Source organism: Brachyistius frenatus, unplaced genomic scaffold, assembly GCF_029030835.1.
Source record: "Brachyistius frenatus isolate BFR_SWC_R1_liver_20210118 unplaced genomic scaffold, ASM2903083v1 Contig_2, whole genome shotgun sequence".
NCBI lineage: Eukaryota > Metazoa > Chordata > Actinopteri > Embiotocidae > Brachyistius > Brachyistius frenatus.
The window spans coordinates 3,588,506-3,615,951 of NW_027210601.1; the positions used below are offsets into that span (position 1 = coordinate 3,588,506).

Consider the following 27,446-nt stretch of genomic DNA (forward strand, 5'->3'; position numbering starts at 1 on the left):
ATATATATATATTTTTTAATTTTTATTTGTTTTATTTTGTTTATTGCTTGCGAAATGGCTGCTAAATTGTTGCTATTGCTTGCAGAGTTACGCAGCGAGTAGTTCCGGGCTCTGTTAGTTAACGTCGCACCGCCGCTTGGTTGCGGCGCACCGGGTCCCCCTCGCCGCCAGAGTCCTCTGTTGTCCAACCGGAGCTGCTGCACTGAACGTAACGTGATTCCTCTGTTCGTCTCTGCTGCCCTGCCCCGACTCAAAAGGGCCCGAAGGATACTTCAACCCATGCTCGTGACCGTAAACCTGGAGCAGCCTCCGGGCTCCGGACTCTTCATGTGACGCGCTGAAGACCATCGGGAAGGCGACGCAAGGTGCGTTTGGGTCTGTTTGAGACGCAAGTCGCGTCGCTTTCGGTAAGTTTCGGGCGGCTCGACGAGCGGAAAAGCGGTGATGATCAGTGTAGCATCCCGGCTACTGCTGCTGGTTCAAACTTCAAACAAACCAAAAAAAAAAGTTGACCATGTTTACTGTGGACGCGAATATATAGAAACACCGGACGTACACGGCAGCACGGCGTGTACTGCAAAGTACAAGTATGTAAAAGACTTCGTGTAATAACTGTTTAAAGACGGCACAGTCTGGTTTCCGGGGCGTGACCTTCCTTTGAACTCAACAAGTTGATTTCTGAACTGAGCGTTATGAATGTTGATTATAATGTACTGTATATTAATCCTATTTCACTTCATTTGTGTACAACATCCGTATTTAAATATAATTCGATTTTAAATGCACTAAAACCATTCATATGTGCCCCAATCTTTGTTTTGCTGCTTCTTTTCAAGTTGCATTACAATCAAATAATGCCGTTTTTACAGGTTAATTGAACCTTCAAAGTAAGAGAAATGACAAGTGACTTCTTTCACCATTAGACCTGCAGTGATTATTCAATATATTTGAACGGTTAATAGATAATCCGAATAGTTGCAGACACATTTCTGTTGTTGAACTACTTCATTATTCTAATTGCTTCAGATCTTGTTTAGCTCATCCCAAATGGTGTATAAAGGATTTAAAGATATCATAACATTCCTGGTATTTTTCTTAATGGCTGAAGCTCTTATTTTGTCAGATTTGTTGAGCTTAATGATCAGTGTGAACTAGCTGCCTCTCAGCATTAAATTACTTTTCTCAGCAATCACGATAATATTTTCCCTCACCTGCGATCTTGTGTTTCAGGCATGCCTCTCCACAGCATCTGGCCCCTGTGTAGGATACTTTCTCGGGTCTGAGGAAAAGAGGACACGATGGGCAACGAGGACGGCCTTGAAGATGTGTTCGTTGCTGTCGTTCGTCCGAAGAGTCAAGTCAGCCTGAGCTCGAAGGAATACAGAGCCAAAGCCTACGAGGTATGAAGAGAATCAATCACGTTCTTGCCTCAACATCTAGTGCAGAAAATGTTATATACAGAGGACAATGTGATACAAAATATACTATGAATAAAAACACTCGTACAAAATGCCCATTAAGTAAAAAAAAAAAAAAGCTAGATGGGTGCTAACATAATTACGGTTAGTTGTCACGGCTGTGTGCGTGAACCAGTTAACAGCTCAAACGAGAACAGCTACATCTAACCAGATCAAACTACCGCCAGCACAGAGCTCGTGACTCACTGTCAGTTTCCATGTGTCCTGTGTGAAGATCCTGTTGAAAGAAGTTCCTTTGGAGGCGAAGGAGAAGAAGAGAAAGAAAGTCCTTCTGGCAACAAAGATCAAAGCAGGGGGAGACAAATCCAAATCCATATTGGATTACGTCGACGAAACGATACGACCGATCTCCAATAACCAGGGCTTCATAGGTGAGACTGACATGAATACGAGTCGCAAGCAGTGCAATCAAAGACTTGATATGATCTGACGGATGGCTTAACCCTCATCGTTTTTCGAGTCTTGGGAAGCACTGATCTAAGCACAGTTTTGGTTTGCAGGAAAGCGCGTGGTGTATATGAAGAAATTCACTCTTGAAGGATACAATGAAGGGAAAGAGGCCTCACTTTTTGTTGTGCCAGTCAGTGTTAAAGGTGAGCGAACTGGCTCTGTAGATTCTGTAAAACGCAGTTTGAGCCGTACATGCGTTCGATTAATGAGGTGTTTCTGAACAGACAACAGTAAGCCGGTCCACAGCCCCGGGAGCCCCAGCTTTTACTGCTTCCAGGACATCATGCGGGTGTGCAGTGAGACCAGCGCTCACTTCTGCTCCATCACCTCCAAGATGCTCCTGGCCTTAGACAAGTGAGGATACGTCCGCAAACGCTGTCTTCTCATTCCCAGGAAACGACACCGAGGTGAGGTTTTTGGGGGTGAAATGGTCTTGAGCTCTGCCTCTTTCGCCTCCACAGATGGTTAGCGGAGCAGCACACTGTGCCTCACGCCATCCCCGGTCTGTTCAGGCCGGCACCGGTGGAGCGGGTGAAGACCAACGTCAGTAACCCGGCCTACAGCAGCGAGGGCAAACTGAGTGACGAGGGTCTGCACATGGGCTACACTGCTCTGGAGATCAAAAGCAAGATGATGTCCCTGGAGAAGGCAGACATGTGCATCCTGAATCCCCTCTATGGCTCTGATCTGCAGTACACCAACCGGGTGAGAGACCTCGTCATAAGACCGTCTATATACAAAGAACTATTTCTGTCAATGCCTCTTTCTGTACCAGGAGACTTCACAGACTATAAGTGTATTTGTTATAAAACTTATATTTATAACTGCTTGAACTTAAATATTTCTTTTCTTTTGTCTTTAGGTAGACAAAGTTATCATCAACCCCTACTTTGGGCTTGGAGCACCAGACTACTCCAAGATACAGATCCCCCAGAGGGAGAAATGGCAACATGGCCCCAACTGTGTGACAGAAGACAAGTAAGAGTTTGTTTCCCACACGAATCACACTGTCATTTCTGTCATCTGCCATCATTTGGGGATTCTTGGATCGTCTGGATGGACAGTGTGGATGCTCTGAATTGAACTCACGACCTTTGGCACACATTCACCCACTCTTTTTTCCGCTTTTTGTTTCCGCATCATTAAATGACCTTGAAACCACTCACCACTCACTCCTGTCTCCACAGGGAGCGCCAGTGGGTGGACGACTTTCCTCTCCACCGCAGTGCCTGTGAAGGAGACACGGAGCTGCTCTCTAAGCTTCTGGACAGTGGTTTCTCAGTCAAGCAGCAGGACAGTGATCACTGGGCTCCCATACACTATGCCTGCTGGTGAGTCTGACAATCGTCTCGCAGCCCGAGAAACTCTTAAAGCTGATGTGTGCAGTTTTCTGGAAAAGGCAAAAACAAAACAAAATTAAAACTGCAAGCAGTAATATGCGGGCCCTCGCACGCTGCGCATCGGGGAGCCATCCCCAACGTGCATATTGCATTTCCCAGCTTGCAGTTTTAATTTTGTTTTGTTTCCTGTCTCCAGCAGGGGGCACCATGACTATGAGCAAATCTTACCATACAGGTGTCTTCAGGGCGGGACTGTTATCAAAGATGTAAATGTTTGAGGAAGATGGGAATATGTACATAAAAGTTACAGTCACTTATAGTTTCATGACAAGACGCTCAAAATGGCCGCCACGCCACGGGCACACTGACCGACAAAAACAAATTCATGATGCCGAGACACTTTTTTTTGTACATCTCGTTGTGATACACACGTCCAACGAATTTGGTGCATGTAGGTGAAACTAGTTGCCGGGGCAGCAGTTTAGGAGGCGCTGGCGAGCCGTTTGGCCACGCCCACTCGCAAAACACATATCAGATGTATCGTCTCACCACGCCGGATGTATTGTGACACGTTTCATGAGCATCTGTTGACCTGAAACGTCAACTTCCTGTGTCACGGCAACGCCCTTTGACAAAGTCGCATGAAACTTCTCAGTATATCATCATCAGTGTCTGAAGGCTATTCTGACCCCGACTTTAGGTTCATGTGATCAACCAGCTGGAGGAAGCATGTGAAAGTATGAAATATTTCATTTCCAGTTGCCAGCAGGGGGCGCTATGACTATGAGGGGATATTACCATACAGGTGTATTCAGAGCTGGACTTTTATCAGGGAACGTTTGAGGAAGATTGGAATATGCGCATAAAAGTTACAGCAACTCGTAGTTTCACGGCGAGACGCTCAAAATGGCCGCCACGCCACGTGCACACCGTTGGACGAAAACAAATTCCTTTGATATATTTTCATCTCCCAGGTGTTAAGATAGGACACAGAACTTCAGGTCGGTACGTCAAAGTCTGCAGGAGGAGTTTGTTCAAATACGACGCACACGAACCATCGGTGCTCGGGGCCCTAAAAATACCCAAATTTGAAAATACAGAGTTGCCTCTTCCAATGCTGGGAGAGCAACTTTTCTACCGCTGAATCATGGTTAATATCTGAAGGGACGTGCAGGCACATCTGTATCTGTAGGACAGCCAATAGAAACGCCCCTCACTCTGAGCTGATCCGTAATCGGCCTCAAGTCTCCGTCATCGGCCACATTTTCTCTAAAGCCTTAAATACAGAGCCGAGAGTCGAGCGTTCTCTCAGCTCGCTTAAGATAAAATATACTTAAAAGGTTACTGTGGAGTTTTTGACCGACGGTGAGAAAGAAAACCCTTTTTACCTCAGTTTTTTTTTTTTTATCAAGTATCAAAAAGTTCTTATTTCTTTGGACTTTGTTTTTCCTTGCTTATGATGAATCGTGGTAAAGTTTATGCGTTTCCATGCAGGCACGGTAAAGTTGAAGCGACCAAGCTGTTGCTGGAGAAAGGCAACTGTAACCCAAACCTGCTGAACGGCCAGCTCAGCTCCCCTCTGCACTTCGCAGCCAGAGGAGGCCACGCAGAGATTGCGCAACTCCTGCTGCAGCACCCCGAGATCGACCGGGTACGAAATATGACGCGGAGTTGTGTTCATACTTTGTTTTTTCATCTTCTTTCTTCTGCAGCTACATTAAAATGATTAAACAGACGGTAGAATTTGAACATGATATTGATCAAACGTAGCTGCAGCTACGTACAATATTTTACTTGATAAAATAATGTATTTGCCTGTTTGATCTGTAATATTATTAAGCCATTAAAAAAAAATATTTATCAGATTACAGCATAAATCATAAAACATCTGTTGCAGAAAGGTAGAAAAACATTTCCTGTTATTTATTTTTTTATGTTTAAATTTGCGAAAATTTAAGCTGGACATTTTTTTTTCAGTAAAGTACAAAGAGTGAGGGTATATTTGATTCATGACTCTGAACTTTGTGATAACTGTGTTAAAAAGTTGTATGATTTGTAAATTTCTCTCATCTAGTTGTGGGTTTATATTTAGACGACACAATTGTTTATCATTATAAAAACCTGTAATTCATTTGACGTGGTAGATAAGAATCAGTCATTTCTGTTATTGACTCTTCCAACTGCAGCACATGGAGGACCAGCAGAAGAGATCACCTCTGCAAGTGTGTGAGGAGAACAAACAGAACGAATGGGAGGAGACGGTGAAACTTCTGCAGCAAGCCAACAGCAAACCAGTGAGTCTCACAGTTACTTTATTTGTTGTATTGGAAAACAAATTGTGATGGAACCGATTTGATTTTGTGAAAATAGACGAGTTTCACTGAAACATATACCATCAAGGTAATCATGCTGCTACTCATCCCAGCACTGACATATATACTGAAAAGTATGCGTTAATGTGTGTGCCTTAAAAGTCTATTAAACCGGCCTATGTTTATTAAAAAAAAATAAAAAAAGAAGTAAGAATGCAAGAAAATAGAAGTGCTTGAGGTCAATTGGCTTTGGATGTTAACTGAGGTATGAATTTCTGTGGCAGTTCAGTCCGATGACCACTAGATGGTGGCGTTTCCTCAAGCGTCGTCCCAGGTGTGAGGCAGATTTGAATAGCGAAAGACTGTATTTTACTCTGTTTTTTTTTTGTTGTGTTTCCCAGTATGAAAAGGTCCGCATCTATCGCATGGACGGCTCATATCGCTCTGTGGAGCTAAAACACGGCAACAACACGACGGTGCAGCAGATCATGGAGGGCATGCGTCTCTCTCAGGAGACCCAGCAGTACTTTACCATCTGGATCTGCTCAGAGAACCTCCGTGAGTCCAAATGTTAAACTCTCAAATACATCCAAATGGACACCTGCTCAGTCAGGGTCGAGTCAGGTGTGAAATATTCATTTGAGAACAAGTCTCAGCAAATGTTTTGTGCTGCTTTTCTGATTCAGTGACTTTAACAGAACGAAGCCTTAGTTTGGTTTTTGTTGCAAGATCCCGTGAAGATTTGTGCGTATTTTGTGTGTCAGACCTGCAGCTGAAGCCGTACCACAAGCCCCTGCAGCACCTGCGGATCTGGACAGAGATCGTTACGGACCTGACGGTGCTGGATCCCCAAAGGGAGACACCTCAGCTCTTCCTCCGCAGGGACGTCCGACTGCCTCTTGATGTCGAAAAAAAGGTCGTTCATGCTTACGAGAAGCTTTTTGTTTACAGTCTGTATGTAAGAAAAGTCAGAGACTGACAAGGTTGACTGTAGATGTTGGCTCTTGATGCTGCTACTTACTGTTTTGAAAAAGGTGGAGGATCCACTGGCCATCCTTATCCTGTTCGATGAGGCCCGCCACTGCCTCTTGAAGGGCTTCTTTCCGGCTCCGGACAGCAAGCTGATCACGCTGGCCAGCCTCCTCCTGCAAATCATTTATGGCAACTATGAGAGCAAGAAGCACAAACAAGGCTTCCTCAAGTAAAAGACTGTTTTCAAATCCCATTTGTGTTCAAATATGACTTACCAGACTAACATTTTTCCTAAAAAATTAGGGAAGTGCATAAACAATTTAAGAATGATATGAATATTTTGAACAATGAAGCTACTTTTAATCGTTTTATTTCAACAGTGAGGAAAACCTGAAATCAATTGTGCCGATATCCAAAGTAAAAAGCAAAGCGTACCACTGGACCAACAGGATTCTTCATGAATACAAAGTACATTCATGTTTTTATTTTTTTTAAATTTTTATTGTTTTTAATCCTTTAAATAAAATCCCATTGCTGCCTGAGGTGACTTCTGCCCGTCTGCACCCCCCCCCCTCCCCAACAGGCCCTGAGTACCAGTGAGGGAGTGAGCAAAGAGATGCACCACCTGCAGCGGCTCTTCTTGCAGAACTGCTGGGACATCCCGACCTACGGAGCGGCTTTCTTTACAGGCCAGGTCTACACCAAAGCCAGCGCAAGTAACCACAAAGTCATCCGCGTCTACGTCGGGGTCAACACGAAGGGGCTGCACCTCATGAATATGGAGACCAAGGTGTCCCGCCATCTTTCTTTAATGTTCGAAACTTCTGCCGCACGCCGCATTTTCCTGTCCGCTGAAGCTTTCTGTTTTCTGAACCACGACCAGTTAACGACCTGTCTTGTTTGTTGATTTTAATATGCGGCGTCTCACTTTTGCATGCAAGAATTGACCTAATGCCTTCCCTCGCAGGTCCTTCTCATCAGTTTAGAGTATGGCACTTTCATGTGGCAGCTCGGCCATGCTGACCAGTACTTCCAGATACACAGCGGCGACAACAAAATGAACTTCATCGTGCACACAAAACAGGTAAGTGCTCCAGGATACGACCAACTCTTTGCGCTTCAGTTTTTATATCTGAAGTAGAACGATCCGATCCGGGCACGAATAACCCTCGAGTCCATGTCTAGAACTTTTCTTGGGGATGCAGGCTCAATTTTAAATGCTGCTATGTTCAATGTCCATGACTTTTTTTTTTACAGGCTGGCCTTATTGTGAAGCTTTTAATGAAACTGAGTGGACAGATGACTCCGAATGATAAAGGTGTAACAGACAAATACGCATACGGCTGAACACTGTTGAAGGAGCCACAGCTGCCAAAGATCCCAGTGGAGGTTCTTTGTACTGACCATCATCTGACTGCAACAACTCTGGATGGGGAGTTGGCCTCACCAAAAACGCCTCATTTAGTTTTACAGGCTTCGTGATCTCTTTCACAACTTTACATTGTTTATTTTGACGAGTCATATATGTTGATTGCATGTAAATAGGTTTATTATTTAATGTTTGTTTTAATAAATGGATGTAAGAAAGAGGACGTGTCTGTCACAAAATATTTTCAAAACAATATTCATAAAAAGTGTGGTTTTACAGTGATACATTTTTATGTTATTAATAAGAAGCAACCATGCAGCAGTCTGGTTCATGTTAGAAACCGGCAAATGTTTGAGTTTTCTTTCATGGCATTAAGTACGAAACAAGATACTGCAGAAATACGACATGAAAGACTTTAAAGCAATGACATACACAAACAATATTGTGCATATATATGTTATGTACAGTCTTAATACAGAATAGAACTCCTGAGGTTTTTGAGGGTGTTAATGAAATACACTTAATATCTAAGTTAAATTATATGTTCTACCTTATTTACTTAATTAACTCAATCCATACAGCTGTAGCCTTTTTAGTTAATAGTATTATTGTTTTTTTTGTAAATAGCTTTTGATGTTTTTACACTTAATTAAAAAATTTTGTTGAAACAATCTTTTAAAAATTTTGCAATTACATTTTTTTTTTTTCGATGTCTTGGTACTCAGAAATATTCCATTACCTTGAAGGGAAGGAAACGCGTGGAATAAAGAGTTTTAAGGAAAAGTAAAACGTGGAAAATTAAGATAAAACGAGTTCAATTATGAAAAAAAAAAAAAAAAAAAAGGAAATCAGAAGTCCTGAACATCGACTGGCGGTCGTTGTCCCGCTGTGGTGACATCATATAGCAAGACATGGGTTCAGGTACCGGCAGCCAATCAGAGCGGCAGTTCCTTGACTGACACGCGGCCAACAGCCAATCAAAAGCCAGCATCGGTCAGGCGGGGGGGCGGGACCAGTATTGACAGGTAGAGATGTCGGGGAAATGAACCACGGGTCCGGACCCCCCGACAGGCACGTCAGAGCCTCCGGTCTTCTTTACGCGTTACGACCGAGTGCTAAAAATCAACCGCACACGTCTCCCAGCTGCTGTCGGCGGGTGAGCGACTCTTTTTTTTTTTTGTCCGGGAGGGGGGTAGCGGATCCCAGCCGGTGAAGTTAAAATGTCGATGTACGTATATCAGATGAGCAGCAAACTTATCGGGGACACCGTCGGGACAATGAGCGACAACCTGACCTCCGTGGTGCTGGCAGCCTCCGTCATCACTCTCGCTCTGGGATATATCTTCAAACACTTCTCCGACGAGGACCCGGTCAGTTTTCTTCACATCAAATATGCAGCAAGTGCCCGTTTTAATTCGTCTTAATTCATTCTTGTCGTCGTCACGATTCTTCTTCTCACAGAAACACCCTCCTTACATACCGTCCTGCGTCCCCTTCCTTGGACACGCCGTTGCATTTGGAAAAAGCCCGATTGAATTCCTTGAAAATGCTTATGAAAAAGTGAGTAGCAGAAAATCAACACGCAGCGATTGTTTTTTTTTTTTTTTAACAAAATAGTCTTACTTTTTTTTTTTTTTTTTGCAGAAATGTCAAAATATGATCAGATCCTGCTTCTAAATGATATATTTAATGTTTTACCCAGTTTTCTACTTACTAGATTAAAAAATCTTTGGATTTTTACTTTATAAAACACCCAACTTGGGAAAATAATCCTGCGCAAACCTGTGTTAGTTTGCACCCGTGCATAAAACCCATCTTAACAGTTTAAAATGGGTTTTTGGAGAAGCTTCACACACTTCCTGACATCCCCTAAACTATTTGGCTTGTAAACCCTTAAAACAAAGCAAACAGCGTCAACAGTGATCCAGTAGAGGAATACATAAATATAGATTATAACCAGGTTTTTTTTTTTTTGGATGCAAGTAGTAGAGATCTAAAGGGACACAATTATCCACTGATTCACAAGAAAAAAAAAAAAAAAAAAAAAAAAGCTCCATGTTTGACCTCCTGTGTCTTGCCCGGCTCTCCCCTTCAGTACGGCCCCGTGTTCAGCTTCACCATGGTGGGCAAAACGTTCACCTACCTGCTGGGCAGCGAAGCAGCGACGCTGCTGTTCAACAGCAAGAACGAGGAGCTGAACGCGGAGGACGTCTACTCCCGACTCACCACTCCCGTGTTCGGCAAAGGGGTCGCCTACGACGTGCCGAACCCCGTGAGTCCGTCAGAAGCGACACAAGATCATGTGATAGTGAACATTTACAAATAAGGAAATTCACTTATTATTTTTTTTTTTTTAATTTTTTTCTCTCCCCCCCCCCCCCCCCCTCTCATGCGCGTGTTGCAGATATTTCTGGAACAAAAGAAGATGTTGAAGACTGGACTGAATATTGCCCATTTTAAGGATCACGTGAAGATCCTCGAGGCGGAGACCATCGAGTATTTTCAGAGATGGGGAGACAGCGGGGAGAGAAGTGAGATCTTTCACGAATAACCCCGTGACAACGCGAATATTAGAAAAGTGACTTCGTTCGCTTCACCTTCCTTCAAGATTCCCTAGCCGTAAATAATCCATCGCCTTACAAAGTGTTGTTCAGCCATGTAATTCAATCGCAAACTGCACAATCTGAAGACGCTAAAACACTGAACATATTTTGAAGTGATAAGGAGACGAGGCTCGTGTGTTTGTGCAAAGAATCTGCAAAATGCCTTTTAGTTTATTATTTACCAACTAGACCTAAAAGAAATGCACATTGTTTATCCGTCTGATTGTTTTTGGATTTCCCTGAAAATTGCTGAATCTTACTCAATGAACTTTCACCTGCGTTCAGACCTCTTCGAGGCTCTGTCCGAGCTCATCATCCTGACGGCCAGCAGCTGCCTCCACGGGAAGGAGATCCGCAGCATGTTGGACGAGCGAGTGGCCCAGCTCTACGCCGACCTGGACGGAGGGTTCAGCCACGCTGCCTGGCTCCTGCCCGGCTGGCTGCCCCTGCCCAGCTTCAGGTACAAGTTGGTCTGCGCCTGAACACGACCTGCCACTGTTTACGACACCCGAGTAAACAGCATCCGACTGTTTTTTGTTGTTGTTGTTCTTAGGAAGAGGGACAGAGCTCACAGAGAGATCAAGAACATCTTCTTTAAGGTGATCCAGAAACGCAGGAGGTCTGGAGAGAAAGTGGACGACATCCTGCAGACGCTCATTGATGCCACCTACAAGTAAGCAGGCGTCAGTCCGTTGCCGCGGGTGTGTCCCGAGACAAAGTTCGGGAGCACCAAAATTGTGGGTTTTTTTTTTTTTAGCCAAGAGACTGTCCCATCGTGAAAGTGTCCACGCAAAGAAACACCGGATACATCGTGACGTCTCCGCTGCCGAAACGTGGTAAGGTTTTATTCAAACTTTCCAAACTCGTCCTCCCCTCTTCAGAGATGGACGGCCGCTGAACGACAGCGAGATCGCGGGGATGCTGATTGGTCTCCTGCTGGCGGGTCAGCACACGTCCTCCACCACCAGCGCCTGGATGGGGTTCTTCCTGGCCCGAGACAAAGCTCTGCAGGAGCGCTGCTACGCCGAACAGAGGACGGTCTGCGGAGAGGCCCTGCCTCCACTACACTTTGATCAGGTAAGAGTCGAGTCATTGATTGTGATTTTCATTGTTATCGGGACGATAACTTCATTCCTAAACAAGTATTAAATGGAAAATAAAGGAGCCATTTTATAAACTCAATACACCATGACAACAGCGGTCTACTTCAACACGGATAAGGAACAAAACGTGAGAAAATAAAGAACAAATAAATTGTGCATGGGTTTTATTGTCTTGTTCTTGACAGAAAATCAGGAGACACACCTATAGAAATTCAGGACCCCTCTTTTTTGTTCAGGCAAATTCACTTCAGCTGCGCTGACCACCGAGATTTAGGTTTAGCGTGAGAACAGCTGCATTACGATCAAGCAAGGAGATGGGAACATTTTAGCCCTCAAAACAGACCGACAGGCATGCATCAAATATTTTCTACACTTGGTATCCTCTGGGCTTTTTTTTTTTTTTTTGATGTGATCACAAAGACTTAACTTAAGTGCTAATTCTGTCGCGCCGTCATCCTCAGCTGAAGGATCTCAGTTTGCTGGAGCGCTGTTTAAAGGAAACCCTGCGGCTCCGCCCACCCATCATGACCATGATGAGGATGGCTCGCTCTCCTCAGGTGAGGCCGGCCCGGCCGAGTACACACACACACACACACACACACACACACACACACACACACACACCACCTCTACATTTCACTCCAGTCTCACTCCACATTCTTCTGTCAACTCGCGTCACGATATTTACTGTATCCGCTTCCTCAGACCGCTGCAGGGTACACCATCCCTGTGGGCCACCAGGTCTGCGTCTCCCCGACTGTCAACCACCGTCTGCAGGACACCTGGGCGGAGAGGATGGAGTTCAACCCCGACCGCTACCTCAACGACAACCCCGCAGCGGGAGAGAAGTTTGCCTATGTGCCGTTTGGAGCCGGTAAGAAGAAATATTTCACTGTTCGTTGTTCAAAACAAAACAAAATTTACCACGTGAACCAAATTATTATTTAACTGTATTAAATGAAATAAAAAAAACAACAACCTGTCCTCTTCCATCGTCAGGCCGTCATCGCTGCATCGGGGAGAACTTCGCTTACGTCCAGATTAAAACAATCTGGTCCACCATGCTGCGCTTGTACGACTTTGACCTGGTGGACGGATATTTCCCCACAATCAACTACACCACAATGATTCACACCCCTCACAACCCCGTCATCAGATACAAGAGGAGAAAGCAGTGAGAGACGGGAGGCAGACGCCAGAAACGGGAAACATCCCGAGTGTTTGAAGTGAAGCTCTGACTTCATGGGACTTGAACGGAGAATGATTTTCGATGAATGCACTTTTTTCCTCTCGCGTCAAACCTGTGCTTTTACACCTTCTTTATTTAGTCTGGAGTCCAGCTCTTATTCTGAATGTCCGCTCGGGGTATGTTCTATCATTTCATTCAGTCATTTTTACCATGACAAAACAAAATTCCCGTTGTGATGACAGCAATGTTACGTGCACAGCTCGCACAAAGAAACAAAAAGCCTGGCTGAAAGCGCCTCCAATTTATTTTTGCTGCAATTGTATGTTCTTGAAATTGATAATAAAATATTTGTCAGTGTTTTGTCATATTATCAGGAATATTGATATTGCAGAAATACCCTAAAATATTGTAATATTATTTTAGGGCCGTATCGGCTTTTATATGCTTGTATCTCCGGAGGGAAAAACGTGGCTCAAACTGCAACGCTGATGCTCATATTCACAATGTGAATTTAAAAAAAAAAAAAATTTTTAAAGTAAGATTGGAGAAATATTTGTGTGCCTTTGTGATGGGGGAAACATGCCTATAAGACTTTGAGCCCATCACCAGAAGAATCCCAGAGATCTACATTGTTTATATTGTTTGTCCAGTAATAATGTAGTCCTCAACCAGCTCACCAGCTCGTCCATTTGCAGCTTTCTGTCGGCTAAAGCTTTCGATTCCATGACGTGATCTTCCTCTGCAGATGACAGAGCAGCGTTGCATCAGGACTTTTACTTGTAAAAGTAGTATTGTAGTACTTTTACTTTCAAGTGAAGGTCTGAGCTGTTCTTCCGCCAATGCTAGGGGTCGCATGAGGTCACCAAACTATCTCCTATTAAGAAAGGCAGCGGTAAGTCCGGGAGAAGTCAAACTGAGCATCTGGAGGAGACATGAATCAGGGAAAATAAGGGAAGACACGTATTACACGTTTAAAACACGTTGCAGAAGCTTTAATCAGAGAATTAAATGCTGTTTGAAGTTTTGAGTGAACAAGCGTTTGTAAGAAAAACGAGATTTAAAGATGAGTCAAACTGTTAACAAGTTGTGGCTTCATATTTACAGAAAAAAGTAGTTTAACTTTTCCTTTTTTAGTTTTTATAAGCCCCCAAAAAACTGTTGTTAATATTCAAATGTTTGTGCTTAATATTTTCTTTGAAAAATAAACTTTCTTGGAAACATTTTTGATGTCCTTTGCAGAAAAATGTGGATTTTCCTCCAGGAATGCAGTAAAAGCAAAAAAAAATAAAAATAAAAAAATCCAGAGCTCTTTCAAATAATGTAGTCCTCTTTATTTCAGTTTTTGACAAAATACCCAGAAAATTCAAAGCTCCTACGCTTTACAAAAATACGTTCTTTCTACAAATGTCGTCCGTAGTCTGTCCGCCCTAAACAAAACACAGTGTAGTGTAGAATATCCAGTAGCAGCCTCCTGAACAGTAAACCCAAACATTCTCTACATAACGCTCCACCCATACAACACAAACATATAAATTAATCACAAAGTTTTAAATTAGCATTAGACAAATATACATGATTGTTTGTCATCCACAACAAAGAGGCAGATCAAATTACAAACATAGCTGTTTTTCAAGTGCTGGCGACAAAAAGCCTGAATACAACGTGTTGTACACTAATAAAAAAAAACAACGTGTTTTGGTCCACATGGAAAGATACAGTCCACACCAGAATGATAGAAAACAGCAGAGCGCTCAGCACGAGAAAAGGCAACTGAGTTTCTTCAAGCCAAAGGAATCGGCATCTATCGTCTCAAGCCAAAGTGCAATTGAGCGTATGAAGAAGCACCTGGGGGAGAAAGTAAAAACAGTGTTTAACATACAGCAACACAGCAGCTACAACACTGTGTATCTGAAAGAGATGGCGCCTTCAAATGTAGTTGTGTTTTTTTGTTTTTTTTTGGAACGATTTGCATAAATGAGCCGCAGCTCTGAGGCTATTTGTTCCGAAAAATCGCACAAAGCAGTAGCAGGTAATCCTTTTTTTGTTTTTTTGTTCTTGACATGACATTGAAATACCAAACTGACCCCTTTCTTCAAAAGTTAAACACAAGTTCATATGCTACTTTCATCCCACATCTCTGAAGTCTTTGCCATGTTTATATTACAGAACCTGGTAGTGTGCATATACATGACGGCACGTATTGTTTTTCCCCAGAGGAAGACGAGCTGGGAGAACCGGCCGTGACCCGGTCACTGTGGTGTTCGTGTACGCGTCACCTGATGTCACGCTGCCCAGCCTCCTCTGCAGGGCCTCCAGTCTGGAGATGTAGTCCGTGAGCGCTCGGTCGGGGTCGTAGCTCTGCAGGTGGGAGCAGGTGAGAGCTCCGTGGTCTCCAGCCACGTGAAACCTGCAGAGTGAACACTCGGATTGAACAACTCTGTAAGAGCGGTTGACACTGCGACATGGCTGGTTATAGTCGGGGTGTCATGAGCATGTTTAATGAGGATGTCGCTCGTTTTTGTGTGTCGTATAATATGCTCTTTGCTCTTCGATATGCTATGTACGGTTCTGACTAGTATATATCGGTGTTCTTGATGGATCAAATAGAACATTAATTATCGATGAAACTACATTAAACGTTTTCTGACAACAGCTTTTCAAACACGAGGGTTGTGCTTGCGTTTACCAGTTTCGTGTGATTGTTAACACTATGCTTATATTTTGTATTGACCAGACAATATTTGCAATTTTAGTTGAATTATTTCTGGTATTTTCCCTTTTACCAAATGTTTTAGAAGCAGAAGAGAAAGAGGCGTCAACATGATCGGTGGGTGTACCTGTGTTGTGCGGACATGGCCGATCGTGGGGATTCCCGTCCACTCCTCCCCCGGCTGCTGGAGACTCCTCCTCCTCCTCTGTACATCTCCACGCTGCCTGGATGAAGATAGGGTGAGTCCCTCGCCTCCGTACCTGGCAGAGATGAAGAAAAGTGTGCTGAGCATCCCTTTCGAATGACAAAATAAAGCACCTATAAAACACGCTTCGCTCTGGCTACCTAACGTCTGTCCGGCTCCGCTCTTGTTCACGATGCAGGCGGTCGTGGAGCTCATCCCCGTCGCCTTGTGCCACCGCTTCACGAGGAAACGCATTCTGGAAGATCGGAAACGATTAGCTTGCTAAAAATTCAAAGACATGAACTCTGTTACTTCTGATGTGATCGATAAACCTCCCTGCACCGACCTGGAGAGGGCGATAGAGACCCGGACGGCAGAGCGGAAGCGCATCAGCCCCCGGCGGCGCTGGCTGAGGGACTCCAGGCTGGAGAGCGACGGCCGACCGCCCATCCTGGTCAACAGCGTCAGCGTGGCCTCCTCGCACTCCTGGAAACCGCCCAGCAGTAACAGCAGATACTTCTTCTGGTAGATCAGTGCTTTGCGAAAGCTTTCTGACCTCAGGTACTTCCCATACATTCTCTGGAAGTGGCGACAGAGAAGAGAAGAGCAGGAGAGGATGAGCTTTTCTGGACAGTGGCTTTAACTTCGGTGAACAAAAATCGAAAGCATTTAGGTCATGTTTGCTGGTTTTCAAAGGGAATTTAACACGGGTTGTTTTTGAGCTTCTACCATTTACAACGCCTCAGGAGACATGTAGATTTAAAGTGGTTATTAATTGTTGCTTGCTGACCTTCAGCGCAGCATTGTCGGCCTCCGGTCCGGTTATTTCTCGCAGGTTGTCGGACCTGATTTCTCCCCTGAGTCGGGCCACCTGGGACTGAGCCAGATGTAGAGCTTTGTCCAGACGGATCTTCTCTCGGGTCCAAGCTTCCCGCTCCTGGGAAAGCAGCATACCTGCCGTGTCCGTCTTGGACACTCCTCTTCTGTTGGACTGTAGTAGGAAAAAAAAAAAAAAAAACCTCTTTAGTTGCTGTAATTCTTTTCTTTGCAGTAACATTTGCATGAAAAACACAAATACCACGTCCCCAGTAAACAAATGAGATTACGGCAGATTACTATTGCCGATTAGAACAGAAATACATGACACTGCACTGCAGTCACCGCCTGATCTCAGAACTGTTTTCAGTCTCTATTGAAAGACTATTTTTCTGCGGTGTACTCACGCCGTCGCCTGATCCCAGTCCGGCCTGCCGATAGCGTCGGAGCTCTTCCTCCAGACGGAGCGTGTGGTTCCTCAGATCGTTCTTCTCTTCGGTCAGACGGCTGACGAAACCCGTCAGCTCGGCGTTCTGCCTGAGCAGCCGCTCCGTCAGGGTGTTGGAGGAGCTGGAGGAGCCTCCCGCCAGCAGGGACACGCTCTGAGGGGGAAACAGACAAGCAGTCACAACAGACGCTGTTTGGAAAACACCAACATGAACAGCCGAGTGCAGCTCATTACGACACCCGGGCACCTTCTTTTCAATGAAATATGCGTCTCGCGTATGTTTTGCTTCCGCACGTCATCTATTCAAAAATAAACACAGCGAAGGGATACCGCCGAAATCAAAAGCTGCTGACCTCTGGAATGGAGGGTAGACCCGGGGATTGCTGTAACATGGTGATGACCTCATCAACGTTGGACTGGACCCAGGACAATTCTTCACTGTCGACCTCTGCGGTCGGCCTGTACAGAACACGTGTACAGATTATTAATCAATGAATTTCACTACGTCTGTATGAGAGAAGACCTACATTTCAAGACAGGCGTGTGTTCTGCATATAAACACAAATATGGCTTTAATAAAGCAAATGAAACAATCTGATATTATAAACAGCGATTTCAATTAACATGAAAAAAAATGACACTGATATATTATCATGTTTAAAGCTGATATAGAGAATTTGATAACACATCCAACAGACATATAGTACATCGTGATTTATTTGGAGATGCCTTTAAGGTCGGTAAACAAACTTAAGTCTAAACTTCAAGCTCCTTTTCGGTCCATTTTCGTCTCCACCAATTTATATCTGATTCTCTTGTACCTGAAAACTTCACTGTGTTTACCAGCAGGTCACTAACTTTGTCTTTCGGGGCTGAACGGGTACTGAACAACAGTTTTTTTTTAGAAGTTTGTCACCAAGAATAGTTGTTCAAAAAAGATACTGATATGATTAGAGTGAACCTGAACAGTGAAGCCGTGCAACCAAAACAAATGAGCTGAAAGACGTTAAATTACTAAAAAATAGTTGAGGGAAGCTGCAAAGTCAGGTGATAATTCTTTGTTGGTTCACTCTCACATACAAGTAGTCTTTTGATACATTAATCGGTGTGGAAATATTCATTAATATCTGCTGCGATTACCTGTCGGTGGTCTTGCTGGCCATGCTGCGGATCTTTGAAGAGATGAGATGGAGTTTGCTCACAATCTTGTCCACCGTGCGCCAGGGGCCGTGGTGCGGCCCGCCGGTGTGGCCTGCTGCCGGACCCTCGAGGTGGGGAGACGTGCCGGAGCTCGCTGGCTGAACGTTCCCACTCTTCTGCTGGAACACCCAGTCTTTGGTGCGGTCGGTGGACTCGCTCTGCCGGACGCTCTGTTTAGAGAATAAAATTTGTTTTAAAAAAAAGCCGCAGCTTTAATCCTCCTGATAACATGAGATTAGATGAAAAAAATATGTCTGATCTGGGAAAAAAAATAAAAATATTATAGTTACTAAAGGTCACTGAATCATAAACATGGCTTGACAGTAAAGGTGACCGTTTTTGTTGTTGTTGAAATTCCTGGCCGTTGGTTGCCAACAGTGGCCAATGAGATGTTGTAATTGTTGCATTGGTGATGTCTAAATATTTCTGTCTCACATGCGCAGAGTTTTAGATGGTGAAGCAAATGAAGTTGTTTTAACTGTGCGGTAAAAAGTTTTGACTTACTCATCAACATCACGAAAGAAACTCGATTGATTCATTCGCAATATCGAAATTATTCCAAATTTGCGGCGACTAAAATAGCAACCGTACTTTCAATTTCTGCAGCCACCAGCTGATGCAAGGGCAGAAGCCCCGGTGAAGAAAATGTGCTTTTCTGTGCCACTCACACTCTGGCCGTCGGCCTGCAGAGGTCCACTGCCGTCCCTCTCTCCTCTCTGCTCTCCAAACTGGTTCAACCTCTCCTCCAATCGCTCCTTCTCTTCTTCCAGACACTTTCTCCTCTCCAGCTCTCTCTCCAGCTGCTCCTGGACCTCTGACATCTGTGCCTCCAGCCTCTCCAGCTGCACCCGAGCCTCCAGCAGCGCCTCCTGCTCTCGTCTGGACCTCTGACTCGCCAAAGTCAGCTCCTCTTCTTTTCGTACCACTTCAAGCTTCTGGACCTCGACCTGGCTGAGGAGATGTACCACCTGGAGAGAGAGAAAAAAATAAAAATCAGGTTCAATTAAGATAAACAAAAAAAAAATGCAACATTTAGACACAATACTGCAATGTCACATTCCTGCTACATTATTTTTTCAAGTGAATTAACATTTGTATTTGAGAGGAGTGCGGACACCCATAAACATCCCACCTGTGCGTGTTTGTCGTCCAGCTCCCTCTGCAGTCTTTCCAGCAGACTCCCTTCCTCTTCAGGGCCCCGCCCGTCCTCCTGTACCCGCCCCTCATTGCTGGGGCCGCTGTCGGATGAGACGCCGGTCCGCAGCTCCCTCTCTCTCCCCAGTGCAGTGCTCATCTCCTGGGCCTTGGCTCGCTCGGTTTCCAGCTGGACCTGGAGCTCCTGCTGGCGTCTCTGGAGGCTCAGGCGCTCCTGTTCGGCCTGCTGGGAGAGGTGAGAAGAGGCCTGCCGCTCCTGCTCCAGGGTCAGGGTCAGCTGGGCGACGTGGGTCTTTTGCTCCTCCAGAGTCAGCTGCAGGTCCTGGTGGGAAAACGAAAATAGAATTGGTTCTTAACCTGGCCATTACATTTCAGGGAAAAGCTGACATGTTTGAGCACTCCCAGTGCAAATGAACCGATAATTACTTCATTTAAAATACAGCCGTCTTACCTCCAGCTCCTCTCGTTTACTCTCCTCAGTCCTTCCAGTCCGACACTTCTCCTTCTCCATGGACCACTGAAGATCTCTGCTCCTCTTCCTCTCCTCGGTCAGCTCGTCAGTCAGTGCGTCCACCTCTGCAGCTTTCTGCGATACCTCGGCCCTGATGACACGTTGACATCATTTTATTAAACTGAACTTCAGTCATATACTCACTTTTGAACTGCTGAAGGAGATTTCTTCACACTGAACATCACCTTTGCCTCGTGTTATTTCTGATGGCTAATTTGTACTTTTGGTCACTTGTTTCTTTTGATAGTTTAGTATAATAGTTCAACACTACGTTGACTTGTTTGTTGTTTGAGGGTTATCTTCACTTTATTTTTTACAAGCAGTGTTTCCCCTGGGTTGGCTGCTTTGCGAGTGTGTGCAGGTTTTTTTTGCAGAGCCAGGAGTATTTCCTCTCTGACAGCCAAGATGGATCAAAGTGTTTCCTCCTGTTCTTGTCAGAAGTGCAGCTTTACCAGCAGGAAAGCTGCAGGTGCTCGGGACAGGACGAGTAGCAAAATTGTGAAACTGTGTAATAAATGAAAAAGCTGCAGTTTTTCCAGTCTTGTGAGACATAAAGGGAACTGCAGACTCCTCATAAATACTATCATTACTACCATTGTTTCACTTTTAATTTTTTTTTTTTTTTTATATTATGCCAACAGCAGCTGAATAAGGTCTCATAAAGATGAGATTTCAAATGTTTATTTAATGCGAGATGAGTTATCTTGTGCTCGATAAAAATCAGTATTAAGTGATAAATCTGCAGCTTAAAACAAATGCATATATTCTTAATGCACCCCAAACATACAGTGTTTTCCGGTTACTTAAATGTGTTGGATGTCTAACCTGAGAGTGTCCAGCTCTTTGATGTTTTTGTGTTGAGCCTTGAGCGTCGTCTCCAGCTCCAGTTTAGTCTGGGACAGTTCACCCTTCAGATCCTCCACCAGCAGCATGTCGGCCTCCGCTGCTCCGGCGGCTCTTCCTCCCTCCCTCTGCCCCATCACCCTACAGTCACTGGCCAATGGGAGGGCAGAGTGGCCACCTAAATGAGAAATATTTCAAAAACAATCAATATCAGGCCCTCGTCCTAATCAAAGCAACTGTGTGAGTCAGCCGGTTATTGGATAAACAAAATGTGGAATTATGCTTTTGATATTTACAAGAGAGATGTACAATAATTGCAGTGAAATAAAAACAATATATCAAAAATAAAATTGAGGTGTAAAATGTTTTTTTTAAACTGGTTTACCTTGATTAAGTTGTTCTAGTTGACCACGCAGCTGACGAGTCTCAGAGAGGAGACTGGATCTTTCTGCAGTGTGGAGGGAACCCATGGCCTCTCGGTGTTGGGCGTCCTGCCACAGGAAGACAAAAACATCTGTTTGGTTCAAATGATTTTGAGCCTTTGTGCATCACAAATAAATGTTTACTTACTTCCTTTTGTAGGTTACGAGAAGAGAAAACTGTCTGGATTTCGGAAAATATATTTTCTAATAGAAGTCATAGCATCTATATAACATTTCAATAATAAAGGAATAAATAAATGACAGTCACTAGAATCAAAGTCTTTTTCTCTCAGCTACTGTACATTTATCTGTACAACAGTGAACACTATAAAGTCATCTTAATGAGAGAGACTCAGTTGTAGTTATCGACCTGTTCAGTCAGTCTGCGCTCCAGCTGATTGAGGTGAATGATGGCATCACTGGTGTCCAGCAGGTCCAACTGGCTGTACAGAGCGTTCTTCAGCACGCTCCTCTCCCTCACAAACACCTGCCGCACTGCTTCCAGGAGCTCCCCACGCCAGTCTGAGCTGCCCGACGTCTGCAGCAAGTCACAAAGAGATTCACAGAGATTAAGAGATGAGCACAAAGACAGAGGAGGCAGTTTCTTCCATTTTCTTCCATGAAAAGTTTTTGTTACCCGATTTGAAGAGTTGTACACGGTACAGATTTCTGATATTGGGCTATATAAATAAATCTATTTGTCACCCCATCCAACATTTCTGACTGCTTGAGCTTCAACAAACTCTGGTCGTGTTTTGTGACGAGGCCTTCTCTCTACCTGTGTTTCCCTGTGTGTCTTCATCTGGGTGATGAGGCTTTTGAGAGACTCAACAGTTGCCAGCAGGTCGTCTCTTTCCTTCACCCAGCCTGGGACGTTGAACTGGCCGCCCGCTTCTCCTTCAGAGAAAGGGAGCTCCGACAGAGAGAGAACCTGCATGCCCTCCTGGTGCACCTCACGGAGCAACGTCTGGGTAAACAAACACCACACAAACACGGATGAAATTAGTTTTCCTCTTTTCTATTTCTGTATGATAAAGCCATAAAACACAGAAACACTGCAGGGATGCATCAGTAAATATTTCCAAAAGTAATGCAAATAAAATCAGCCTCGTGATATGCACATTTCCCTGCATGAATCTGCTTGGAAAGGCCACAACATACAGTGCAATTATGTCACTCAGGACTCATGAATAAGTGAAAGTTGTACCTTGATCCGGTCGGGCAGCGGATCATCAGTTTCTCTCCTGGCGCCCTCTGGAGTCGTCCTGAACTCCGGCTGTAAGCTTGGCAGGTCATATCCAGTCCTCTGGCTGTAGTCTGAGCTGCTGTCTGCAAAACCACAAAAACTCTCTTTATTTTTTTTAAACAAAAAAATGAAAGTAGTGAACAGCAAAAGAGGAAATGTGGGGTACCCGACCAGGTACACTGAAGGATTAAGGAGCTCTATTGCTACATAAAGTAAAATACTGGGGCTGAAGTGGTTTGTAGTTTATAACAAATTATTTCTGTAAATTCAAACAAAACACACGACAAAGCTTTGTTAGTTTAGGTTCGCCAAAACAAAAGTTTGACACTTCAGACGGAGCCGTGCTTTCCGTTTCATTCTTTTCAGTCTTTATGCTAAACTAAGGAAATCACTTCCTGGCTGGAGCTTCCCACTAAACAAATAGATACAAAACTACTATCAATCATCTCATCAAACTCTCGATAAGATATACATTTCCTGAAACCTCTCCTGAAAGGAGAGTGGCTCATAGGAGAGATGAACGTGCTGTGTCTTACCACTGGTGTAGCCGTCTCTGAACTGTGATGTAGGACGGTCTTGTCTTGATATCGGAGCCTGGAGAGAATGAAATAAACATTAAAATCAGTCTCTCTCTGTGTCAAAACAGAAAGCGTCAAAAATCTTTAAAACAACATTCAAACTATAGTTCATGAAAATGTAGAACCAGCTTCTGACGGCCACAGCAGTGCAAACGTGTATCGACTAAAACAGTCTTTAAAAGTCAGTACAGGTTTTCAAACAAAATTAAAAATGCAGCTGTTCATGACAAACATGCATTCGAAACAGAATGTATGCAACCTCTCTTACACAATTAAGCAGTTACTGCAGACACATTAATACAGTTCAACATGTTCCTTCTTGTTTCCTGGCCTCACCTCAGCAGTGCGCAGTTTGTCGATAACGGCCTTCAGGGCTTTGCACTCGTCCTCCAGTGCCTGCGTGTCCCTGCGGAGGTTCTCGCTCTCCGAAATGTGCCGAGCCTCCATGTCGAGGATTTCTGCTGCGTGGAGCTCCTGCATCTGTACAATCTTCTCCTGGAACTCTACGATCACTTCCTCCACCTCCTCTTTGGTGGCAGACTTGCTGTCCGGGCTGAGCTCGGACATCTGGAGAGGTTCGGTCTGTGTGAACGAGTCCGTTAGGGCCACGTGTTGCTGCTCCGAGCTGCTGTTGATCCGCTGGCTGTGCGATTTGTTGGAGGACTGGCTGGAAGTGGCAGAGGTTTTCCTGGACAGAGACTGTTTCTCTTTGGCGCTGCTTCCCTTAACAGCCGGCTGTTTGCCTCCTTTCTTTTTGGGCTGTGCGGTGGAGGAGGAAGAAGCTGAGGAAGGAGGCTGCGGAGATGGAGAGGGAGATGGAGTAGGAGGACCAGAGTCTGCTGTCTTCATCAAGGCTGTCTGCACCTCCTGGAGCTCCTCTTTAAGCTTAGAAATGGAGAGTTCCCGGACATTCAACTCCTCCTGGAGCTCCTCTTTAAGCTTAGAAATGGAGAGTTCCCGGACATTCAGCTCCTCCTGGAGCTCCTCTTTAAGCTTAGAAATGGAGAGTTCCCGGACATTCAACTCCTCCTGGAGCTCCTCTTTAAGCTTAGAAATGGAGAGTTCCCGGACATTCAACTCCTCCTGGAGCTCCTCTTTAAGCTTAGAAATGGAGAGTTCCCGGACATTCAACTCCTCCCGGAGTTTGTCATTGTGTTGCCTGTAGCTGTTCAGTTCCTCTTTGGTGGTATCCACATTTGTTCTCACCTCCTGGAGCTCCTCTTTGAGTTTAGAAACGGAAACTTCACTGACTTTGAGATCCTCTTGAAGTTTCTCACTACGCTCCCTGTAGCTGTTGAGTTCTTCTTTGGTGGACGACGATTCATTTCTGATCGCCTCGAGCTCCTGGATAAGCTCCGTCATGCCAGCTCTGTCATCTTCAGCTTTTACCTGGAGGAGAATTAGGCAGGCCGTCAAATTTTATTATACAGCCAGGCATGATAAAAGAATATTTTCAGACAAATCAACATCTGCATCATATTTTAATGCACAAGAATTAGGTCAAAACATTTGTGATTTACTTGGAAAAGTTCTCCTTTAAGCTGAGCAATGGTCATTTCCCGCTCCTAGAAAAAACAATCACGTATGATTAAACTTACTTACACGCAAACAGTACAAATATAATATAAACTCTTTCTCTGGGAAATATGCTCACACTCAAAATGATTGATGCCATTCATGTCTGCATGTTAAGTATGAAGCAACTACCAGCAGCCAGTTAGCGTAGCTTTGCAGATAAACTGAAAACAGCAGGAGGTAACACAATCCACCTATCAAAAGATTATTGTCTAACGTGGATAATATTTTCACTGGCTCTGTACCTGCAGCAGCACCTGCAGCTTCTCCAAACTTTCCTTGCAGCTGTTCAACTCTTCTTTGGTGGCAGCTGCCTCGTTCTGAGCCTCCGTGAGCTCCCGTTGAAGCTCAGACACTTTTGTCTCTTCACTGGCGCTAGATGATACCTAAAGTGACCAGGTTGAAGTATTAAATTTGACTTCCCAGTAAGCAGGTTTGCTTCTTTTAAAATGACTGTTTTATATTCTGAGGGATGACATTTTTCTTCTTACCTTTTGAAGTTGGTCCTGCAGTCTCTCTATTGTTCCTGTTTTCTCCTGCAGAGATAAACACGGGTTTTTCAGTCCCACTAAATATCAGAAATACTGTATGAGTGAACGCTGGGAAGTTGTTTAACAACACATACTCGGAGCTCCTCCTGAAGTTTGCTGCAGGTCTCCTTGTAGCTGTCGAGCTGCTCTTTGGCGGCCGAGACCTCGTCTCTGACCTCCTGCAACTCCTGAAGAAGGTCCTCAGATGAGGCCTGATTAAACAATCACAAATATTCAAACTCATCCGAGCAGTGTTAGACAACAAATCATAATCTCTCAGTTGAATAAAGATTTAAATCCAGTGCACCACAACAAACACAGAATTTAAGTTTATTGCCTGTGTATTGTCTCCAATATGGTCTTCCAGTGTAGCCTACAGTACATATCAAGTGTAATCACTCCCTTTTTTTAAAAAATTATTTTTGTCCAGATGGAAGCCCTCAATTGTCTTTCTGTGACAATTTTCTTTCATCTGTAAGTTTACCTGAGCTTATTAAATGTTAAACAGATGAAGCCTTTTTTTTTTTTTTTTTTTTTTTTTTGGCACGTGGAAGCTCAAATTGATCATTTTTGGATGGATAAAATGTTTTAAATACTTCAATTTCTTTTGTAGTTCCAAGGATTTGATCATTTCCCCTTATCTTTAAAAGCCCAACCTATAACTGGGATTCCAACTGGTATGGTTGGTGACCGTAATATTTTACACATTAAAAACAATTATGAACAAATAAGATTTATTACCTTATGAATGACCTTTCGCTAACATGTCCTACTAATTTCAGTTTCTTTGCTTTACTTCTATAAATAATAAACTAACAGTTTAACTTTAAAGAGGCCTGTGTGCTGCTCTTTAAAGCAATAATTATAATATTTTGGGAAATATGCTTATTTGCTTTCTTGCTGAGAGTTAGATGGAATGATCAACACCACTGTCTCTTTAACTCTAACACAGAGACTGCAAACGGGGGAAAAAGTTAGTCTGTCAGTCACAAACTCTGTCTGCCGTCACCTCTGCAGCAGCAGCTATAGGACTACTGGATATGTGGGACTATTTCTTGGCCCAAAATGTTGGGATATTCCTTATAAAGACCTGTTGGCCGAACTCTCACCTCCACAGGCGACGATGTCCTCTCATGTTTCCTGGCCTTCATCTGACTGAGCAGGTCCATGAGCACAGACAGCCTCCTTTCATACTCCAGCACCTCCTCCTCAGAGCTGGACAGCAGCTGCTTCTGGAGCTCCTGGTCTCTCTGCATCCCGCTCAGTCCGACCTCCAGCTCCCGAAGCTTCTGCGTCAGATGAACCACCTTCCCTGTGGAGACTTGTTTCGATTGACCTGTTCCACTGAAACCCATCCGGGGAATACCAAAGTCACCGAACTCGCAAACATGTGGCTCAGCGTGTCCCTGCAGGCCCTGGTCTTGATGGGATCCCCCTGGCTGCTGCTGCTGCTGCTGGAAGGCCTCCAGTGTGGCCTGACTGACCGGCGCTGGCGCTGCAGCCACGTTTTCCTTCAAACCTTCCTCCAGATGGGAGACCTTCTGTTTGAGACCATCTGCATCGCTCTGAGTCTGCTCCACAAGCAGGCGACAGCGGCTCATCTCAGAGTCTTTTTCACCGACCAGGTCCTCAAGCTCCCGGATTCGGAGACCCAACTCCTCCACTTTGGATGATGCGCTCTGCTCGAGAGCTTGCACTTGGGCCTGCATGACTACAAAACCTGCAGTTTTCTCTCTGAGAACTTCCTCCAGCTCGCCCTCAGAGCTCTCCAGTTTTTCCGTTTCAGCTAAGGCTTCCGCGCTCTCTTTTAAGCGCAGATACGTCTTCAACAGCTTAGTGTGCTCCGTTTTCAGCTTCTCCAGCTCTTTGGTGGCCGAGTCCATTCTCTGCTTCACCTCATCGTATTCCTCCTTGCTTGGCCCCCACCCACCACTCTCGGCCTCACCCTTAGTGTCCTCGTCTTCATCCGCAGACTGCTTTCGCTCGATGTTGGCCAGTTCCTGTTGGAGTTTGTCTATGACTGCATTCAGTTGCTCGAGCTCCTCCTCGTTATTCCTCTTCAAGCGCTCTTGTTCGCTCCGCAGGCACTCAACCTGAGACTCTAGGTCTTTTATCATCTCATCCCTCCCATCAATTTCCTAAAGAGTAAAACGTGGTGGTTATTACACCATACAAATATCAGACTTCACGAGTCCATGGCCAACCCGCGATTTGATTAAACATCGGAGTCTCTGCTGTGATTCGAAAGATTCCTTTAACCCCAGATAATGTCGTTTTAATTGCCATCTTCAACTAAAGTTTATAAACTTGATCAGATTGTAAGCACTTCATAGACTCAGAGGTTTAATAAGCCACCTCACACGAGCAAATGATCACCTCACAACAAAGGATGATGTTGTGGATCTACTTACC

General features: G+C 44.5%; 3 protein-coding genes across 4 annotated transcripts in view; 2 read left to right on the forward strand and 1 right to left on the reverse strand.

Moving 5' to 3' along the window:
* The first annotated feature begins 172 nt into the window (after positions 1–172).
* Positions 173–8,144, forward strand: krit1 (KRIT1 ankyrin repeat containing). 2 transcript variants are annotated; one of them, XM_069694174.1, is made up of 17 exons: positions 173–407; positions 1,231–1,400; positions 1,693–1,849; positions 1,979–2,071; positions 2,153–2,282; positions 2,390–2,633; positions 2,791–2,906; positions 3,116–3,259; positions 4,763–4,919; positions 5,455–5,562; positions 5,982–6,138; positions 6,345–6,496; positions 6,615–6,781; positions 6,933–7,020; positions 7,136–7,342; positions 7,520–7,636; positions 7,810–8,144. In XM_069694174.1, exons 2-17 carry the CDS (start codon positions 1,299–1,301, stop codon positions 7,897–7,899), a joined length of 2,229 nt encoding a protein of 742 aa, XP_069550275.1. In that variant the 5' UTR covers positions 173–407; positions 1,231–1,298; the 3' UTR covers positions 7,900–8,144. The 2 variants fall into 2 exon arrangements, with proteins under 2 accessions (XP_069550275.1, XP_069550267.1); XM_069694166.1 differs by having other exon boundaries at positions 173–365.
* A 798-nt stretch (positions 8,145–8,942) lies between these two features.
* Positions 8,943–13,173, forward strand: cyp51 (cytochrome P450, family 51). Its single transcript, XM_069694249.1, has 10 exons — positions 8,943–9,291; positions 9,383–9,481; positions 10,017–10,193; positions 10,326–10,452; positions 10,810–10,984; positions 11,078–11,197; positions 11,406–11,601; positions 12,089–12,184; positions 12,333–12,501; positions 12,627–13,173. The coding sequence occupies exons 1-10, from the start codon at positions 9,142–9,144 to the stop codon at positions 12,803–12,805; spliced, it is 1,488 nt and encodes a 495-aa protein (XP_069550350.1). The 5' UTR covers positions 8,943–9,141; the 3' UTR covers positions 12,806–13,173.
* Positions 13,174–14,132: 959 nt separating this feature from the next.
* Positions 14,133–27,446, reverse strand: part of akap9 (A kinase (PRKA) anchor protein 9) — a 69,136-nt gene continuing 55,822 nt past the window's right edge. The window contains exons 32-55 of the mRNA XM_069694263.1: positions 26,144–27,172; positions 25,130–25,246; positions 24,996–25,040; positions 24,750–24,890; positions 24,450–24,494; positions 23,266–24,318; positions 22,888–22,945; positions 22,313–22,434; positions 21,884–22,072; positions 21,476–21,643; positions 21,069–21,174; positions 20,666–20,861; positions 19,781–19,931; positions 19,307–19,651; positions 18,843–19,142; positions 18,115–18,344; positions 17,328–17,433; positions 16,934–17,128; positions 16,501–16,701; positions 16,057–16,289; positions 15,872–15,966; positions 15,654–15,786; positions 15,093–15,223; positions 14,133–14,661 (exon numbers count right to left, since the gene is read on the reverse strand). Of these exons, the coding sequence (XP_069550364.1) occupies positions 14,618–14,661; positions 15,093–15,223; positions 15,654–15,786; positions 15,872–15,966; positions 16,057–16,289; positions 16,501–16,701; positions 16,934–17,128; positions 17,328–17,433; positions 18,115–18,344; positions 18,843–19,142; positions 19,307–19,651; positions 19,781–19,931; positions 20,666–20,861; positions 21,069–21,174; positions 21,476–21,643; positions 21,884–22,072; positions 22,313–22,434; positions 22,888–22,945; positions 23,266–24,318; positions 24,450–24,494; positions 24,750–24,890; positions 24,996–25,040; positions 25,130–25,246; positions 26,144–27,172 (5,433 nt within the window). The 3' untranslated portion in view covers positions 14,133–14,617. The remainder of the gene's footprint in view (positions 14,662–15,092; positions 15,224–15,653; positions 15,787–15,871; positions 15,967–16,056; positions 16,290–16,500; positions 16,702–16,933; positions 17,129–17,327; positions 17,434–18,114; positions 18,345–18,842; positions 19,143–19,306; positions 19,652–19,780; positions 19,932–20,665; positions 20,862–21,068; positions 21,175–21,475; positions 21,644–21,883; positions 22,073–22,312; positions 22,435–22,887; positions 22,946–23,265; positions 24,319–24,449; positions 24,495–24,749; positions 24,891–24,995; positions 25,041–25,129; positions 25,247–26,143; positions 27,173–27,446) is intronic.

Coding starts and splice junctions, on each gene's coding strand:
- krit1 (XM_069694174.1), top strand. CDS start 1,299: ATGGGCAACGAGGACGGCCTTGAAGATGTGTTCGTTGCTGTCGTTCGT. Junction 1,850..1,978: donor CAATAACCAGGGCTTCATAG/GTGAGACTGACA, acceptor TTTGGTTTGCAG/GAAAGCGCGTGGTGTATATG. Junction 3,260..4,762: donor CCCATACACTATGCCTGCTG/GTGAGTCTGACA, acceptor GTTTCCATGCAG/GCACGGTAAAGTTGAAGCGA.
- cyp51 (XM_069694249.1), top strand. CDS start 9,142: ATGTCGATGTACGTATATCAGATGAGCAGCAAACTTATCGGGGACACC. Junction 11,198..11,405: donor CTCATTGATGCCACCTACAA/GTAAGCAGGCGT, acceptor TCCCCTCTTCAG/AGATGGACGGCCGCTGAACG. Junction 11,602..12,088: donor CTCCACTACACTTTGATCAG/GTAAGAGTCGAG, acceptor CGTCATCCTCAG/CTGAAGGATCTCAGTTTGCT.